The 16,008-nt window shown below is 38.5% G+C and overlaps 2 protein-coding genes across 7 annotated transcripts in view; one reads left to right on the top strand and one right to left on the bottom strand.

The window, feature by feature from the left end:
* The window catches only part of L3MBTL3 (L3MBTL histone methyl-lysine binding protein 3), a 78,585-nt gene extending 68,880 nt beyond the window's left edge, over positions 1–9,705 (top strand). For all 6 annotated transcript variants that reach the window (XM_027880568.1, XM_027880570.1, XM_027880569.1 and 3 more), the window contains 3 exons: positions 4,189–4,352; positions 5,216–5,278; positions 7,823–9,705. In XM_027880568.1, the coding sequence (XP_027736369.1) occupies positions 4,189–4,352; positions 5,216–5,278; positions 7,823–7,966 (371 nt within the window). In that variant the 3' untranslated portion in view covers positions 7,967–9,705. The remainder of the gene's footprint in view (positions 1–4,188; positions 4,353–5,215; positions 5,279–7,822) is intronic.
* Positions 9,706–11,545: 1,840 nt separating this feature from the next.
* Positions 11,546–16,008, bottom strand: part of SAMD3 (sterile alpha motif domain containing 3) — a 34,627-nt gene continuing 30,164 nt past the window's right edge. The window contains exons 8-11 of the mRNA XM_027880525.1: positions 14,483–14,686; positions 13,932–14,103; positions 12,189–12,271; positions 11,546–11,936 (exon numbers count right to left, since the gene is read on the bottom strand). Coding sequence (XP_027736326.1) covers positions 11,619–11,936; positions 12,189–12,271; positions 13,932–14,103; positions 14,483–14,686 — 777 coding nt within the window. The 3' untranslated portion in view covers positions 11,546–11,618. The remainder of the gene's footprint in view (positions 11,937–12,188; positions 12,272–13,931; positions 14,104–14,482; positions 14,687–16,008) is intronic.

Here is a 16,008-nt window from a genome sequence, read left to right on the forward strand (position 1 = left end):
TACTGAGTGGTGGGAAAAAGGGAGTGGACAGAAGTTGCTTCAGGAAGTTCTGTATGAATATAAGGAGGAAACTATCCACCTTGAGAACAGTTGGAGTAGGCTGCTCAGAAAAGAGGTGAAATCTTCCTTGCTGAAAGTCTTTAGGACTTGGCTTGACAGGTCCCTGGATAACTTAGTCTAATGCCCTGCTCGAACAGAAGGTTGAATCCTATGATCTCCAAAGGCCCCTTCCAACATGAACTTTCCTTTCATTCAGTGATTCTGTGTGGTTGTATGTACTGCTGTATCAAAACTCTTGTCTGTTCACAGATCCAGTTGGCCAAATTGAGGTTACTGTTCATTATTCATTTTTATCCTCATTGTTCAGAAAGAATACAGCACAAATCCCAAACATCACAGTCTTACATTTGATAATTATTTTGCGTGTGTGAAACTTAATATATCAGGCTAGTTATTGGATTGAGTCAGTGCATTGTTTCAGTGCAGCTTTTGCTGCAGTATTTTATTAACTCATGCAAGGTCAATACAAAGCTAAATGTCTTAATTTCCTAATCTTAATTCCTTAAGTTTTTAGATTATTTTATTCAGCAATTTATGTGCAGCGACACAAAGTTTATAAGGCTTTCATGAAAATTCATAGGTCTTGAGTAACTGTGGTTCTTTAAGGGCTACCTATCTTACTTTCTAAGTGATCTTGTCTTTGTAAAATCCAGGAAATTCTTTGAGACTAGTAGAGTACTGCATAAAAATAAAATTAAGGTAGTGTTTTATTTCTAATTATTAACTTCTGATGCTTTTTTTTTTTTTTAATTTTAAAATATCATTTGCCAGCACTTTTCAGATAGATCTAAGAGGCAACCTAAAGACTGTGTAAAGTATGAGAGATTCCATCTGTTTTAAGAGCTGTAAAAAAGGTGTTATGGTGTTTTGAAACATAATGTGGTTCAGAATTCTGGAGAAAATGAAGCATTAAAAGAAGAAAGCCTCTAAAGCAAATTAAGAGAGGTTTTGGTCAATTTAAGTATTTTGTTTCAGCAGAAAGGAAGCATGCAGTTTTTGTTTGACTTTGCATTTTTCAAAAGAGAAAAAACATTCAAATAGTTGGGAGCATTTTAAATGGTCTGGAATTCTTTTTTAATTCTAAAAAAACTGACCTGATTTTGTGAAGCATTTTGAGTTTGACAGAATTGACTATTTGGATAAAGTTTCACCAGCGATCTCTGCTTGTTAGCTTCTTGCATAATTAGATTTATGAAAATAGAACGCTTTCTTACATTACTGTCTAGAAAAGTTGTCGTTTTTATAAATGTAATGTTGTTACGTATTTAAATGTGCCATAATACTTACTCTGTAGGATGAAAATGGGTCATTGAGTTCTTGCTGTCATACTCATGGAAAGCTCAAGATAAAATAGTTGTGGTTTTGTGAACTGTGACTGTTGGTACCTGTGCTTGTTGCCTTATTTTTTCTGCATATCACTTAGATTATTATTCTTCAGTCTACTTTTGCCATGTTCTCTACTGGTAACTTTATAAATGTGTACTGCTGTCTTCCCTTTTTTTGGAGAAAGATTATTTGGAGATGAAGAACAACAATGAAATCATGGTCCATTCATACTAACTTTTTTTAATGGACATAAATCTTGTGCTTAAAAACCTTATACATGGTAAGGACTAGAGCCATGCAGGAGAGCACTGTTAATGGTCTCTTGTTAATGCTGGAAAGTATTTGCCATTTAGCTTCTTTGAAATGTAAGGTTATGTTTTGTTCTCACTAAGAAGATAGAGATGGATTAAGAAAGATATGGTTCAGAGAGAAGGATAACAAGGTGACATAGAGTATGAAGAAGAATGTAAAGGCAGGTGGGCTGATGCTAAAGCAAAATGTCAGCAGATAACGGGGTCAGGTTTAAAAGTGTGAACTTACTGCCTCTAACTGCTGTCTCGTGTGGAGCTGGCAAGCAGATCATGTTTCTTCAGTAACTTAAATGGTTCAAGAAGCTCTGTGATGAAACTGGCTAACCTTTGGTGCACCTCAAGTTACTCCTCTCCTAAAAGTCCCAATTGAAACATAAATTTGAGTACATCTCCTTTATTCCCTGGCCCAGAAACACAGATTGCCTCTCAATGGGAAGCAGGGCTTGTAGAGAAAGGAATACAGGAGAATAGAGTGGGGAAAACTTTCATATATCTGGTGTTACAGACATAGATTGTAGCCAAAATGCTGTGGTTTGGGCTTTCTGTTACAAAAAGATTACCCACACTAAGCCTAAACTTCCTTTTGTCAGTGATGGGGTTATACCTGCTACAGGGTTAGGGACTTTTAGTTTTTCTTTCCTTCCATCTAGTTGGGTAAACTGGCACTTTGCGTGGTCCTTTCGTGCTCTTTATCTTATCTGCGAGGCAGATACTACACAGGCTTAGGAGCAGAGGTATTTATTTATGACCAAATCCTCAAAGGCATTAGGCATTGCACTCCTTTCCATGTCAGTAAATAGAGTTCTTGAATGTGAGTAGATGAAGTACAAGGTTTGGCATTTTACAGTGTCACCTTAGCTAACTTATTTCCTGCTAACCTCATTCATAAAAAGCTGACCTGTGTTTGCTTGAAATTTAAAACCCACAGCATGGACAGATGCCCAGCATAGATTTGTCATCTGATACTGTTAGGGTTTGACAGAGCTGTAAAGTGTTGAAAATAGAGACATAAGTAACCTCAGCTGTCATTGCTGCTATGCATGTACCTATATGCTGTTATGTACAATTTGTTTATTTGTGTGAATATGGGGTATAATTTGTGTGATATTATCTTCACAAGTATGGTAGTCTGCTATTTATGTGGCAGTATCAATGTATTACAAGTTTTGTGAATGAAAGAAAAATAGTGAAATACTTATATGTTCAACTATTAAGAGATCTTTTTTTAGAATGAAAAAATCAGGGGATAAGTGTGGGAATGAGATTCAAGGGAGCAATTAAAAAGACACTATTCAGTAAATTAGGCTTTACATTCAACATGCATGCTGCCTTACGAGACTCATTCCTTTCTCACTGAGATTTTTACTAGTATTAGAGGCTCTAAGGAGCATTTGAAGAACAACAGTGAAATGTAAACAGACATTTAGGGAATTCACTTCCAAGAGTGAGAGTATGATGATAGTAAAAAATCAAGGAGTCTATTTAAAAAAATTGATGAGTAGGCTGACAGTGCTGACTAAATGGCTTATCAGCCAACTTCTGAATAATGGATATCGATCTAAAATGAGGATAAGTCTTGGAAGTAACAAAGAATTAAGCCAGAGGAGCAGAACAGCCTAAGCAAGTGTAATAACATCCTATATTGGCCACATTATGTGTTCAAGAGCAGCCCCACTGTGTATTTCCAAGAGACCTAAATGAACGTAGATGTCATATGCAGTTTGACATCATTCGAGGCGTGCCTCTTCACTCTTTCCTCCTACACACATCTGCGACTGCTGCTTTTATCCAGACAACAGCAGCAACAGCAGCATGTGGCTGAAGACACCCTCCCATCCAGTACATTACCTTTGAGACCGGGGGATGGGAAATTATCCCTTCCATTATGGATGAATAGTAAAATAAAAAGCAGCATAAAGGAGTTAAATGTTATTTTCCAAATAAAACATTCAGTTAAAGTGGAAGCAGAGAATTTGCAGACATTTGTGATTTTTTCCTCAGAAGAACTGAAAAACTTTTTGTTGTGAATGAGCCATAAATGTGTGGGCTCGAACTGTATAGCTGATTCACTCGGAATTTTGTAGAAGTGCATTTCTGCTCTTGATGAATTTGTAACAGCTCAACCCTGGAATTAAGTTAATTCTTGTACTGCTGTACAACTATTAAATGTGGGTGTAATTTATTGTACTAAAATATTTAAAATTATTTGACCTATGATGTGGTATGCTAACAGTTGTATTGTCATAGAATTGTGTTTTGTTGAAAGAGACTTTTTCTGTGTAAGAGTAGTTATATTTATATAGAACCAATATAATGATAGTCATACCAGTAGAAGAACACTCACGGTACTACAATTTTGGGGTAGTCAGAACTGTACAGCTTGTGTAGGGAGGCCCATATATATCAATAGAAATGAACGTGCTGTTACTGTGGCTGATCTTGTCATTGACTGAAGGATTTAATGCTTGTTTATTGCTTCCTGTTGTTGAAGATGTTGAAGAACCCAGCGCACAGAGGCTTTTTTCTCAACCACTTATTGTGTCTTCCAAGTTGCAAATCCCTGGCCTACCCTTGCGCTGGGAACAGCAGAGCAAGCTCCTTCCAAGTGTAGCTGGAATCCCAGCCAGTAAAGTTTCTAAGTGGAGTACTGATGAGGTAGGTTCATCCTTTATCTTCTATCTTACTACCACTGCCCTTAAAGATTGATTCAGAGGTTTAGATTATTCCCATATATTAACAACAATATATTAGTACTCAGAGGATTAGACTCAGCCAGACCTAATGTAACTGATCCCCCAAAATGCCTGTTCTGCTGCCTTTCAGCCTGGAAGCAGAAGTGTTAATTCATATGTGTATAGATACAGATAAATATGTTTATGTATATAAAAACATATTAACTGGCATTAATAAGGGAAAGAAAAGTGCTAAATATATGGCCCAGCATATCAGATGTTCACAGTCTGCACTACTAATAGCTAGTACCCATACAAACATTCTGAAGAATGGTTTAGGAGTCAGCAAGAACCAAGAAGCTATTCCTGGTTCATAGTTTGGATGTGGCACACTGCTTTGGATGGTGAGAATATAGTCCAAAGAGGAATGGTATGGGTATGGTCAGACCATGACACGTGATTTTAAGATGAGAGCCCTGCCTCTGTAGAAGTATGTGATAATGCTTGGACAGACAGTCTTGTCACTGCTTTACTTTCAGAAGTACCTATGACTAAGGCAGTTTTCTGCACCTGAGGCAGTCAGATCTCCTCTAATCAGAGAAAAAAAGAAGCATGAACTTTGAAAAAAGTCCTATGGACTGGAGTTGGATGTATTCCTTTAGTTTGCTGATTTTGTGAATCCTGCCCTTAAACACCCATCTGCGTGATTCCATGCACTTACAGAAGAAGGTAGAACACCAAATATGAGGCTGTAAAAACAATAGCTGAAAGACTTTATTGATTGTCAACCGCTATTTTGAGAAAACACAGGTCTTAATAAATCTTCTGTTGTATACTTGGTTATAGGTCTCTGAGTTTATACGGAGTTTACCAGGATGTGAAGAACATGGCAAGGTGTTTAAAGACGAGGTGGGTGAATTTTTTTTCAAAAAGACAAAAGAGTACAAAGCTTGGTGGAAGTGCTAATTTTATGTCATAATTAAAAATACATATAAAGAAGTAGGATGAAGTGCATAGAATCACAGAATTGTCACAGCTGGAAGAGACCTATAAATCATCAAGTCCAACCCTGAACCCAGCACTATCACCCGAACCCTGTAAATTCAGACACCTCCTCAAAAACCTCCAGGGATGGTGACTCCACCACCTTCCTGGGCAACCAATTCCAATGCCACATTGTTTAAAGTCAGATGCAAATGTATGGAAGATTAGGTTGGTTTGTAGGTCATGAAGTGGGAGGAAAGAAAAGGTAAAACTAGCTAAGTGTCAGCCAGGTCTCTTGTGCTTTTCTAGCTTTGTTCCTGCCGATTGAAATTACTTAGAAACTTTCTGATTGACTACTGTTGTCTCTTAATCTGGTTTGAGGAAATTTATGAGCAGGTATGTCATTTTAGTTCTGCAGGATGTTAATAAGTAAAATAAAGCAGAACAGTGGTTCAACATAACTGCGTCCTAAAACTCCTTGCATCTTGTCTGATCACACTTGGCTCTTGATGCTCATCCTCCTGATATAGTCAGTTTATGAATGTGATTTGAGTGAGCAGGAAGTGAGAACCTCTGAAGGTTCTGATGAGGTTCAGAGGAGCATTATTCATTTTCTGAGCATGCCAGGTTTGCATTTCGAGTATCTGAGAAGATTGTTGTTCCAAAGTTGTCATTAGGAATGGATATGGGTTTTAGGTACAGTAGGCCATTTTAAACTAGGTTGGCTTTTTCTTTTCTGCTCAGAGGTTTGTTATTCCTGTTAATACTTAGTTTCAAGAAGGTAGTTTCATCACAGATGCCACAGTGAATAGTTCAGGTGCTTATCCCAGCCAGGCCACCTGAATAGACAGAGTCAGCCAGCCTTTCAAGTGAAGAATAATTTTGGTAGTTAGGTTTGAGAAGGCACCTCCTGAGAAAAATGCACACAGATGGCCCTGCTAATCTCCTGCAACAAGTTTTCAGGCTGTGCTGTAGATTGTAATGAGTAGCACGGCTGCATATCAAAGGACAGGCTGAATCTCTGGGCATTTTGCATTTGCTCAGATGTTGGGCATTTTATGGTTGCAGCAGGTATGCAAGGCTAGATCATCCCCTGTGTCACTTAGGGTGTCTTATCAATGAGTTTAAGAATAAAAGCTGGCATATTACTAATCAAGTCAGCAAGTGGCAAGTGCCATGGAGATGGATGAATCCTTAACACTTTAGTTCTCAGAGATGTAAGAAAATGCTTCCCCTCTTCAGAATTTGGCCTCTTGGGCTTCCTCTGTGATTAGTAAATTAAACCTCCCCCATTGAGATCAACTGGAATGGACTGGCTGACATCAGTAGGTCTTTCAGTAGGTAGAAGATGCTGGCTCAAACTTCTGCTATGGAAATGAACCCTCATCCTGCTTATTTTAAGATGCTGCGGCTTTTTATCGAGCATCTCCAGGTTCACACACGTCAGGTTCTGAGCCCACCAAGTCTGGTTTTGTGTACAAAATGAGTAGAAAGTAACTGTAGTGACCACGTGATGCTGTTCTGACTGCAGTGTTCCCCAATTTACAGTGCTGTGGTGTACCTTGCAGGTTTCCTTTGCAATGTGTCTCATTCAGAAAGTTTAGTTTCTAGTCCTACAGAAACTTACACTGTTTTTATCTCAGATTGGTATTTTTAAGCCGGAGCAGCTGGTTTAACCACAGTTGCCTTTTATAGCTAACCAGCTTAGGTTCTACTGAAAATGTACCTATAGGTACCTAAACGAGCTGAAGTTTACACGGAAAATGTTGGCCCCATTGAAGCCCTTGCAAGGGAGAACCTTGGGGCTCTTCATGCTCAGATTTATCACTCCTGCTGACAGAGTAATTTGCTTACAGGAGAATGTTCACTTTTAATGTTAACTAAAATAGCAACACTACAAAGCTGGCAGAAAAAAAATATTCCACGTTTTGAAGAGTTCTATTGTGTTTGTGTCGAAGAGGCAGTTTTATGTAGCCTGGCCCCTGTTTTCATGTGGGATCAAAATTCATTTTAACTTACTGTTTAATGAACAGAAAGTGGTGGCCTTAAGGGGGTTCCTGCTCTGGAGCTGGGAGTGAAATCCAGAAGCTTTCTCTGTGGAGGCTTGCATAAAAGGAATAGCTAAGAGGTTAAAAAACAGTGCTGTGCTTCAGTACAGTTGAATTATACTTCATTTACCCACTTTACTTTCCAATAGCTTTTGTACTGTCAGTATGAAAATAAGAACAGTTTAGCTAAAAATTAGCCAGACAGTTGTTTTCAAGCAGAAAGAAGATCATCCTGTTCTTTTAGACTAGCTGATTTGCCTTAAAGGTTGAAGTCAAAGCTCTCTTCAAAGCATTTGAAAGTGTTTGTATTCAGCCAGTCCTTTACATTGTCTGAAATTGCTGGGACTTTTTCATGTTTTCTGAAACATCTATACTGCTGCACTGTCAGACCTATTAATAGCTTTGTGTTTTTCTTTTAAAGCAAATTGATGGAGAAGCATTTCTGCTAATGACCCAATCAGACATAGTGAAAATAATGAGCATTAAACTGGGACCAGCCCTAAAAATCTTTAATTCCATTCTGATGTTCAAAGCTGCAGAGAAAAACTCGCACAATGAACTTTGAAGATAATGGAAAATGTGCACAAGCCAGCTTTCTCCACTGGAGCTCATGTTTTATTCAAAGCACAAAGACTCACTAGAACTGTTGAGTAAGGACTCTCAGAAAGGAAGAAACATAACTTCAGCACTGGTGGACTATTTATATTCTCCTAGAGCCAGTACATATCTGAATCCTTCTGGGAAGTGTTCAAGCTTTTGAGAAGGTACTGTGTAACAAAGGAGTCAGCTGGTCTTATTTACCAAATTAATGGCGCTAATTCTCCATGGATGGTTAGGATCCCTAACTTTCTCTGGACATCAAGAAAACCTTCAATAATTATTTATGCTGTATTATATAAGGGAACGTTAATATTTTCTAAGGATTCTTGAATACTACTTCATGTATCCATTTTACTTTTCAGAAGCTTTTACTTCATTCTATCAAAAGAAAAACTGATTAGCCAAAAATTAGGCTACAGGTAGCCAGACGAGACTGTTATGGCTAATATGTATTTGTGCCATAGTTTAAAAAGGAAACACTTAATGTTACATATGTGACACTTTATGCTACAGCATATAACTTTACAGATTATAAAACTGTCTTTTCGCTTGTAACAAAACAAACCTTGTTGGGGTTGAAATTACAATGCTTTTTTAATAACTGAATGTTTTTACTTTTGCACGATTACAAAAATGTTACGTGAGTTTTGCCACCAGCATCTTTAATGTATTTTATCAAAAGACCAGTATAGAGAAGGCTGCAACTGAAAAATAAAGTTTGACTTCACAGAAGACTTTTTGTTTATGCTGCACAGTAGAGTCCCAGCCTTTTACATGGGAGCCTGCTACAGACCTTCAGCACATGAGCGAAAGTAGGTGGATTTTGAGACAAGGAGATTAGCAAAACAGAAATTACATTTAATCTTGTCTACACTTCTCAGTCTCCAGTATAGTTACCACAGCAGAGGAGAAAAACCGTGCTACTTGGGCTTCATATTCAACATAAGTTTGTTTTCCCAGTGGTGGGTGAATTTTTTCACTCACCACTTCCTAGCTGAAAAGTCTGATTTGTAAATGAATAAGACATACGGGGAAAGACAAAGCTCAAGGAAAAGGATGCTTAAATGCCTTTAGTACGCCAGCACATCCTGGGTGTAAAATACATGCATTTCACTGGGTCATCAGCAGGCTGCAGATGTCACCAGCAGGTACTTGGGTGAGGCAAGCTCCTTTCTTGGAGGATTATTATATTATGTCAGGGAAAGTCGTTGCACTTGGTATATATACATAAGATGTAAACCAGATGCACTTTATATGGGAGAAAGCCTAGCTACCTGCATACTGAGGATTGTTCCAGAATGTTGCTTTTGCAAAAAAATACAGAAGAGTTGGATCAAGATTTTTGGCAGCCCTCTTTTTAGCACTGCAGTGGGCAGTTGCTCAGCCTTTAGAGCTGGGAACAAACAGAGCATTTCCGTTGCACAGAGCTGGGAGAATTTTACATCTTCCCACAGATTTTGCTAGGCTGTTCTTTGGCTGGAATTCTTAAGTTTTCAAGAACTCTCTGTGCCTCTTCCAGATCGTGTAGGTGACTGGTACCTGCCATAATACGAGGTGAAACAGGGTCAGTATGAAGTAAGTTGCATTGCTCTGTTAATTTCTTTCCATAGCATTGCATAAATAATATTTTTACATTTTGTTGAATATTTGTACATTCAAATTGCACTCTTATTGTACTACAATACCAATAAAACCTGAACTGGAGCCGTCTGTTACCTTTGTGTGTGCCCAGGATTGCCAGATGAACCCCAGCAGTTCCTGAGGGTGCTGTGGAGTAATTCCTCACTGTAGCTCAATGTGGCCTTGAGTTTTAAAGAGCAGCTTGGCTACTGCTGTTTGACCTCTCCCTTGGCACTTACTCCAAAGGCTTACAGGCCCCTTGCCATCACAGAATGCCATTTATAGACCTGGACTTTGTCACCGGCAGCAGTTGAAGTTCCGCAGGCAGATCACTAAAATGTCAAATTCGTTCTGTGCTTTCATGTAGATTATTTGCCTATACCTTCTGTGTAGCCTGCAGTGATAACCAATGAGGAGATTTACAGTTCAGCAGAGATTACTCAGGGATGTTAGCAGCTCCCTGAATTTTTATATACACCTACTTACAAAGTACTGTGGTTTAAGAAATGGGTTTCAATTAACAGTATTTACAAGATGTAGACTAAAGCTCACTTAAATGATACAGAGTCCAATTTTTTTATTCATACAGCTGTCACATACAAGAGTGAGGGCATATATAATCCTTACTTTTGTATCCTTCCTATGTGATGAGGTAGCTGGGTGTAGCCACCTCTGTTACAAAAACTACATCCAACAAATTCACTTAGAAACCAAAAACACTCAGGAGACCTACTAAATCTTTAAAATGGCAGTTGGTATTGTTTTGTGTGTTGGATTGGATGTAGCCCAGCCATTACACTGCTGAAAGTTGTCCCCTGATTTCCATGGGAGCCATGTGAAAAATGGTGAGACTTTAGCAAGAGAATTTGGCAATTAAATGGAGCCATCTCCTCTCATACTAGAGGATCTCCCACTGTTACCTCTATCTCGAAGTCGCCCCTGCACAACCAAGCTTTAACAAAGCTTCTGTAGTCTTCCAAGCTGTGTTTGAGTGTTTATAGAATTGTTCTGACTAGTGCTGCTTTGCCTACACTGACATTTTTAGAAGTGGTTGGAGATTAGTCTCTAATACAATGTATGCTTTTAATAAAAAGCCATTTTTTATTTCTAATTAAGCAATGGGTCATGTCTGCTGGCTGCTGCTACTGTCAAGCTAGGCGCTTGTCCAAAGCTGTGCACTGCCAGGCACAGCTATCCCCTGGGATTTCCAGACATGCACAAGTTAAGAAGAGCGTGTTAGGAAAAAGAGGAGGCTGTGAAAGAAGAGAGGAGAGGGCCTCTGCTCTGTGTGGGCAGAGAGGGAGTCATCATATGGAGAAGACTGATGTGTTCTGGGGAACAAATCCAGAAAGAAAATGAGGCATTCTCTCTCCAGCACCAAAGCTGTGGTTACAAATGCACATGGCAGCATCCTAGATAAGTCATTCTTGCTACTTTCAGAGCTCATCTAAGAAACCTATTTAGTAAATTCAGGATTAATGTTAAAACAAAAGAAAATAATGTTTCATGCAAGGAGAAAGTAGTGAAAATTCATCATTCTGCAAATTAAAAGTCAGGCCAACCATTATAAATCACAAAAATTATTATATTAGGCTCTCACTGATCATAGTATTATAAAGTGATGGTAGTCTTTAATTTTTGCCACTTCAAAACATTAACTGTATTAGCATCTGAAGCAGTGATGTGCTCGCATGGGCTCACAATATGTATTTTTTTATTTCTTGACAGTCAAAATATTATCTGAATTTGTCAAATGCTCCATATAGAAAAATAATACATGACACATGAAGTAATCTAGAAAATTTCATTATCTCCCGACTTCTCTAAAATCTACATTTTAAATAACAAAACTGCTTAAGTTTTTATATTTTTTAAGTAACCAGTACAATAAAAAAAGGACATTGTTAAACATAACTGTTTTAAATTTACATACACTTCCACTAGAAATAATGGCACTGATTTATCTTCACACCAAAGGGATTTACTTTGACAAAATATCAAATGCTTCCGAGAGGACTGCTGTGTGAACCATCAGACAGTGGATACTTGTGTGCCTCCAGCCCTGTCTTTACCTGGATGGGCAGGGATGCTGGGTTCCTCACCTCAAAGACCAGGGACTCCAGGAATTTCAGTGTCCTGTGGATCCTCTTTGGGCATGGGATGTCGAATACATGAAATGCAGCTACCAGCGCCGCCAGGGCCATAGTGCAGTCATCAAGCTGGGCCAGCTCTTCCCTTTCCACATACAATGCAAACTCGCACGAATTCACACTGAAGGGGTTCTTTACTTCCAACACTGGTGTCACTGCCTTTACCTAAATTTAAAAAAGGGCATTTCAAGTGATGCCACAACATCACTAAAATGAACAGGTCAGAGAATTAAATAAGCCTGATAACACTGCTTTGAATTTATCTAGTATTTCTATGACTATTTGCCTTCTACTCAAAACACAGGCTAATGGCACCTTTTTCCAGGAACTAAGTTGAGCCATCAAAAGGCCAGGTGATGAGCCCAGGGAGCTGATAGAAAGGAAAGAGACCAAGACTGCTGGTGCTCTGTCTCCTACCTCCTCATTTACTGCAGCAAACAGACTGGAATCATCTCCAAAGACATCTGGCAGGAGTAAACATGCAGCAGTCATTTTCATATCTGTCAAAAGGCAAGGATTTCTACTAAATTACAAATGAAAACATTCTGGCACTGCAGTATCATCCTGGTAAAACAGATTGCAGCCTATGTAATAGTTAACAGCTCAGCAGCAGAGTTGTTGTTCAATCCATTTGGAAGAGTCGTTTGTACCACAATGAATATTTGAGTGCCTCAGCTGGTAATGGACATCAGTGTTCAAATCACTCAAGGAATTCTGCTGCTCAATATTACAATTCAGTTTCTCACAGTAAGTTGACCTTTGGCTTCCAGTGGAGTCTGTGAGCTGAGCAGTCCTCCTACCCCCACCACCCGTCCCCAAACACCTCTCTCCTCAGTAAAATGGATGTCTCTGGGGAGTCCTGTTGCCAAAGGACTCTGCTTTGAAGGCTGCAGTACAAGCTGGTGCTGCAGAACCACCTGGGACCTGCTATCCCTCTGGTTCAGCTGTTACTGACTGTAACATCTTTTTTGCAGCTCAAGCTTCTGGTGTTGTGTCTCTCACTGAACTTACTTTGTCCAGCATTTATTATCTAGGTGCTAGGTCAAGCTGGTTGTGAGAGGAAAAACAGAAAAGTGAAGGCATTGGGACTTTAATAAGGTATGAGTTAAAGTCTCTGTGGACATAACTGTATAAGAAAGGGGGAAATTATTTACAATATCCATTATTTTCTAAGGCCAAAGCTATGAGTAAAAAGTCCATAAAGGCTTTCTGGATTAGTCTATTCCTTGATAACTTTTTAATCTGTCATGAGCTATCGAGTATTTGTGGTTTTAAGCTTAACAAAAGAAAGCCCCAGTATTTCAACCTATGCTGCTTTCTTCTTTAAGAAATGACATGGCAATAAATGGAGTGAAACTGGCATAGGAAATATATGTCATATCGTGTGACCTTTGATTTGACATTGTGGCATTAGGCCTGTTCAATAGAAAATGAGTCTAAGGAGCACTTATCAAAAGAACTAAGCTTGGGCATAGGCAGCAACAGCTGGAAAAGAATAACCATTCTGAGTAAATTCTTCAAAGGTTTTGTCCTTGCAGCTTTCCAGACTTCTCAGACTGAAAGAAGCTGAGTGACAGCAGGCGTTTGCTCCCCACCAGCCAGGGAGCCAAACACATGGATGATTCTGGTACCTGCTCACCAGAGGTACCAGTCTATGCCCTTTTTCCTGCAATGTGTCTCCGCAGAGGTGAGGTACCTGAAATTGTTAGTGGGAACTACTACTTTAATTTCACTGGAATAAAGGTTTTAACCATGGAAACAATACCTTGCTTTCTAAAGGAAATTGTGTCTTTTTTTATGGGACTATTTCTAGAGCAGAAAATTAGTTTTCTGTGGTTTTTTTTTAGAAAATAATAAGCACTCTTACATATCTAGAAATACATATCTGCTCATCTAGCAATACTTACTTTAAGGGAGTTATTAACTTTATCAAGCCTATAGTCTTATTCAATAGAAAAAAAAGTTTCAATACTTGACTGACTTTTTTACTAATTTACTAGTTTTTATTCTTAATGCTTCCCATTGCTATATATTTTCAAAGAAACTGTAACATTTTTAAAATGTTTTTGCAGTAAAATTGAAACTAGTTTAGTTGCATAGGTAAGAACAATTAGCTACAACAAAACTCTGGTATTCAGAGCATAGGAGATTTGTACTGACATTTCAGAACATCTTCCTCTGTGTGCTGCTTCAGATTTTCTTGTAGCATAATGTTAATTGGATTATTCCTCACGACATACAAAGACAATATATTTTCTGAATAAATCTCCAAAATCCCAACTGTTTTCTTGTAAATGTCCATGTGTGTTAGAAGCTGGAACTCCCTAAAAAGCTAAAAGAAAAACAAATATGTGGTATTGCAAAACTCAAAACCAAAACTGTAAACAATGCATGCACTTTGAAGACAGGATAAAACCAGCTCATTTTAAAAAGGTTATAAAGTGGAGGATGGTTTTCATTTCTTTTCAAAGCAGGGAAGAAATACATCAAGTAACACCAGAATACTTCAAATAACCCACTAGTGGTGTGTGTGGCACATTTACCACTGGTGAACCTTTCAGAGAGGGATTAGCTGCAAAAATTTGAGTTAGGTTAAAAAAAACAATGCCAATGGATACTTCGCTGGAAGCATCCAGTAAAATAACATGCCTACAGTTCTATCACATCTATAACACAGAATTTAATGTCATTAATAAAAATAGCTCTTTTACCTGATAAGGGCACCTTAAGAAAGGAAATACCCTAAGAATATCTTTTAAAGGTGCCTTATTGCTGATCATCTTTCTCCGTATTTCTATTGTCACATTCATTTTGTTATCCACTTCTTTCCAGTTCCTCTGAGTTTTCATATATTCTTGCTTAAGCCACTTAATATGTAAATCCATTGCACTGTCTTTAGGATAAGCAGGTTCTTCCTATGAAGAAATGAAGGACAGAATTGTAACAAATCAGCTCTTTTATCTGATGGGCCTTGTGTCATTTGATGTGACCTCTGTGATTTGAGTGTAGTCAAGCTCAGGAGAAAGTATGAGTAGTGTGGTCTCAGTACCAGCTTTGTGAGCTCATCCTCATATTCGAATAGTTAGATAAAGGTCTGTTTTCATATAAAAGTATATATCAGCCAAGTCTCCCAAGCTCAAATTACATATTTGAGGGTATTCGTGAAGTTCCTTTGCCTGTGTCTGGTTTGCCTCATTATGGTTTACTAGAAATGAGTAGTCAGTTCTAATGATGACTTAGTGTTTAGCAATATTAACTCTGTATTACCAAGATAAATAGTATTTTCCTCTTACTCATACAGGTCCTGAAAGCAGGGAGAATAATTTTCACATTTATACAACTGAATCATTTACCCCCAAGGAGACCAGCTGAACCAAGAAAACTTATTGGAAATCATTATTTGAGCAGTTTGACTGTTACTGTTTTCAAAAAGTGGTTTTGTGCTTGAGGATAGTTAGCAACCTTCCTCAAAGTTATTATTATTGTCCCTGATGGAATTCCAAAGCCAGTAATTACTAAGAGGAAGAGTGACTATCGACAGCAGTACAGCAGTGGCCTGGGTCTGATTAGTTTATCTGTCAGAGGATGCAGTGAATTTGCTCATTGAAACAAGCCAAGAACATGTAGATACACAGTTAGTACAGTTACCATTCTCAGGCTGCACTGACACTGACTTTTCCCATCTGTATTGTCACTGTTGCAGCTGTGACAATATATATGGGTGGCCTGTGGGTCAGTGCCAGAGGGAGTTGAGACACTTCATACTGTTCCCCAGAACAATTAAGACACAGAACTGTGAAACATAAAACATCTCAAACTGCTTTGCGATTCTCTGCAGGCGCAATTAAAACTACTTTCCAGTTTAATTAACTTAGTTTTTTAAATAGTGCATGTGGTATTACAAGAATGGTTGCACAAGGTATGCAGTGAGGAAACTGTCTCCCTCCTAGTATATATTCATAGAATTCAATAACCACTGGCATCACAGAAGAAAATAAGCCCTGCATGCAGTTCAGATACCTAATGTGACCCCAGCAGGTCACCCTGGCTCTTGCTAAGATGCTGTGTTAGCACAGTCTGCACTCTTTCTAATAGAGCATTTTAGTCTTCATTGCATTACGACAGTAATGATTGTTTGTGACCAGCTTCAGTAGACCTTTCTGTCCCCTTCCTCAGTGCACAGAACAGAGGTAGGAAGTCAGACAATTTAGTGTGTTAAGAAGGATGGGTGTGTAGT

Source organism: Empidonax traillii, unplaced genomic scaffold (assembly GCF_003031625.1).
Source record: "Empidonax traillii isolate 1590-97213 ecotype Southwest subspecies unplaced genomic scaffold, ASM303162v1 scaffold72:size2462915, whole genome shotgun sequence".
NCBI lineage: Eukaryota > Metazoa > Chordata > Aves > Passeriformes > Tyrannidae > Empidonax > Empidonax traillii.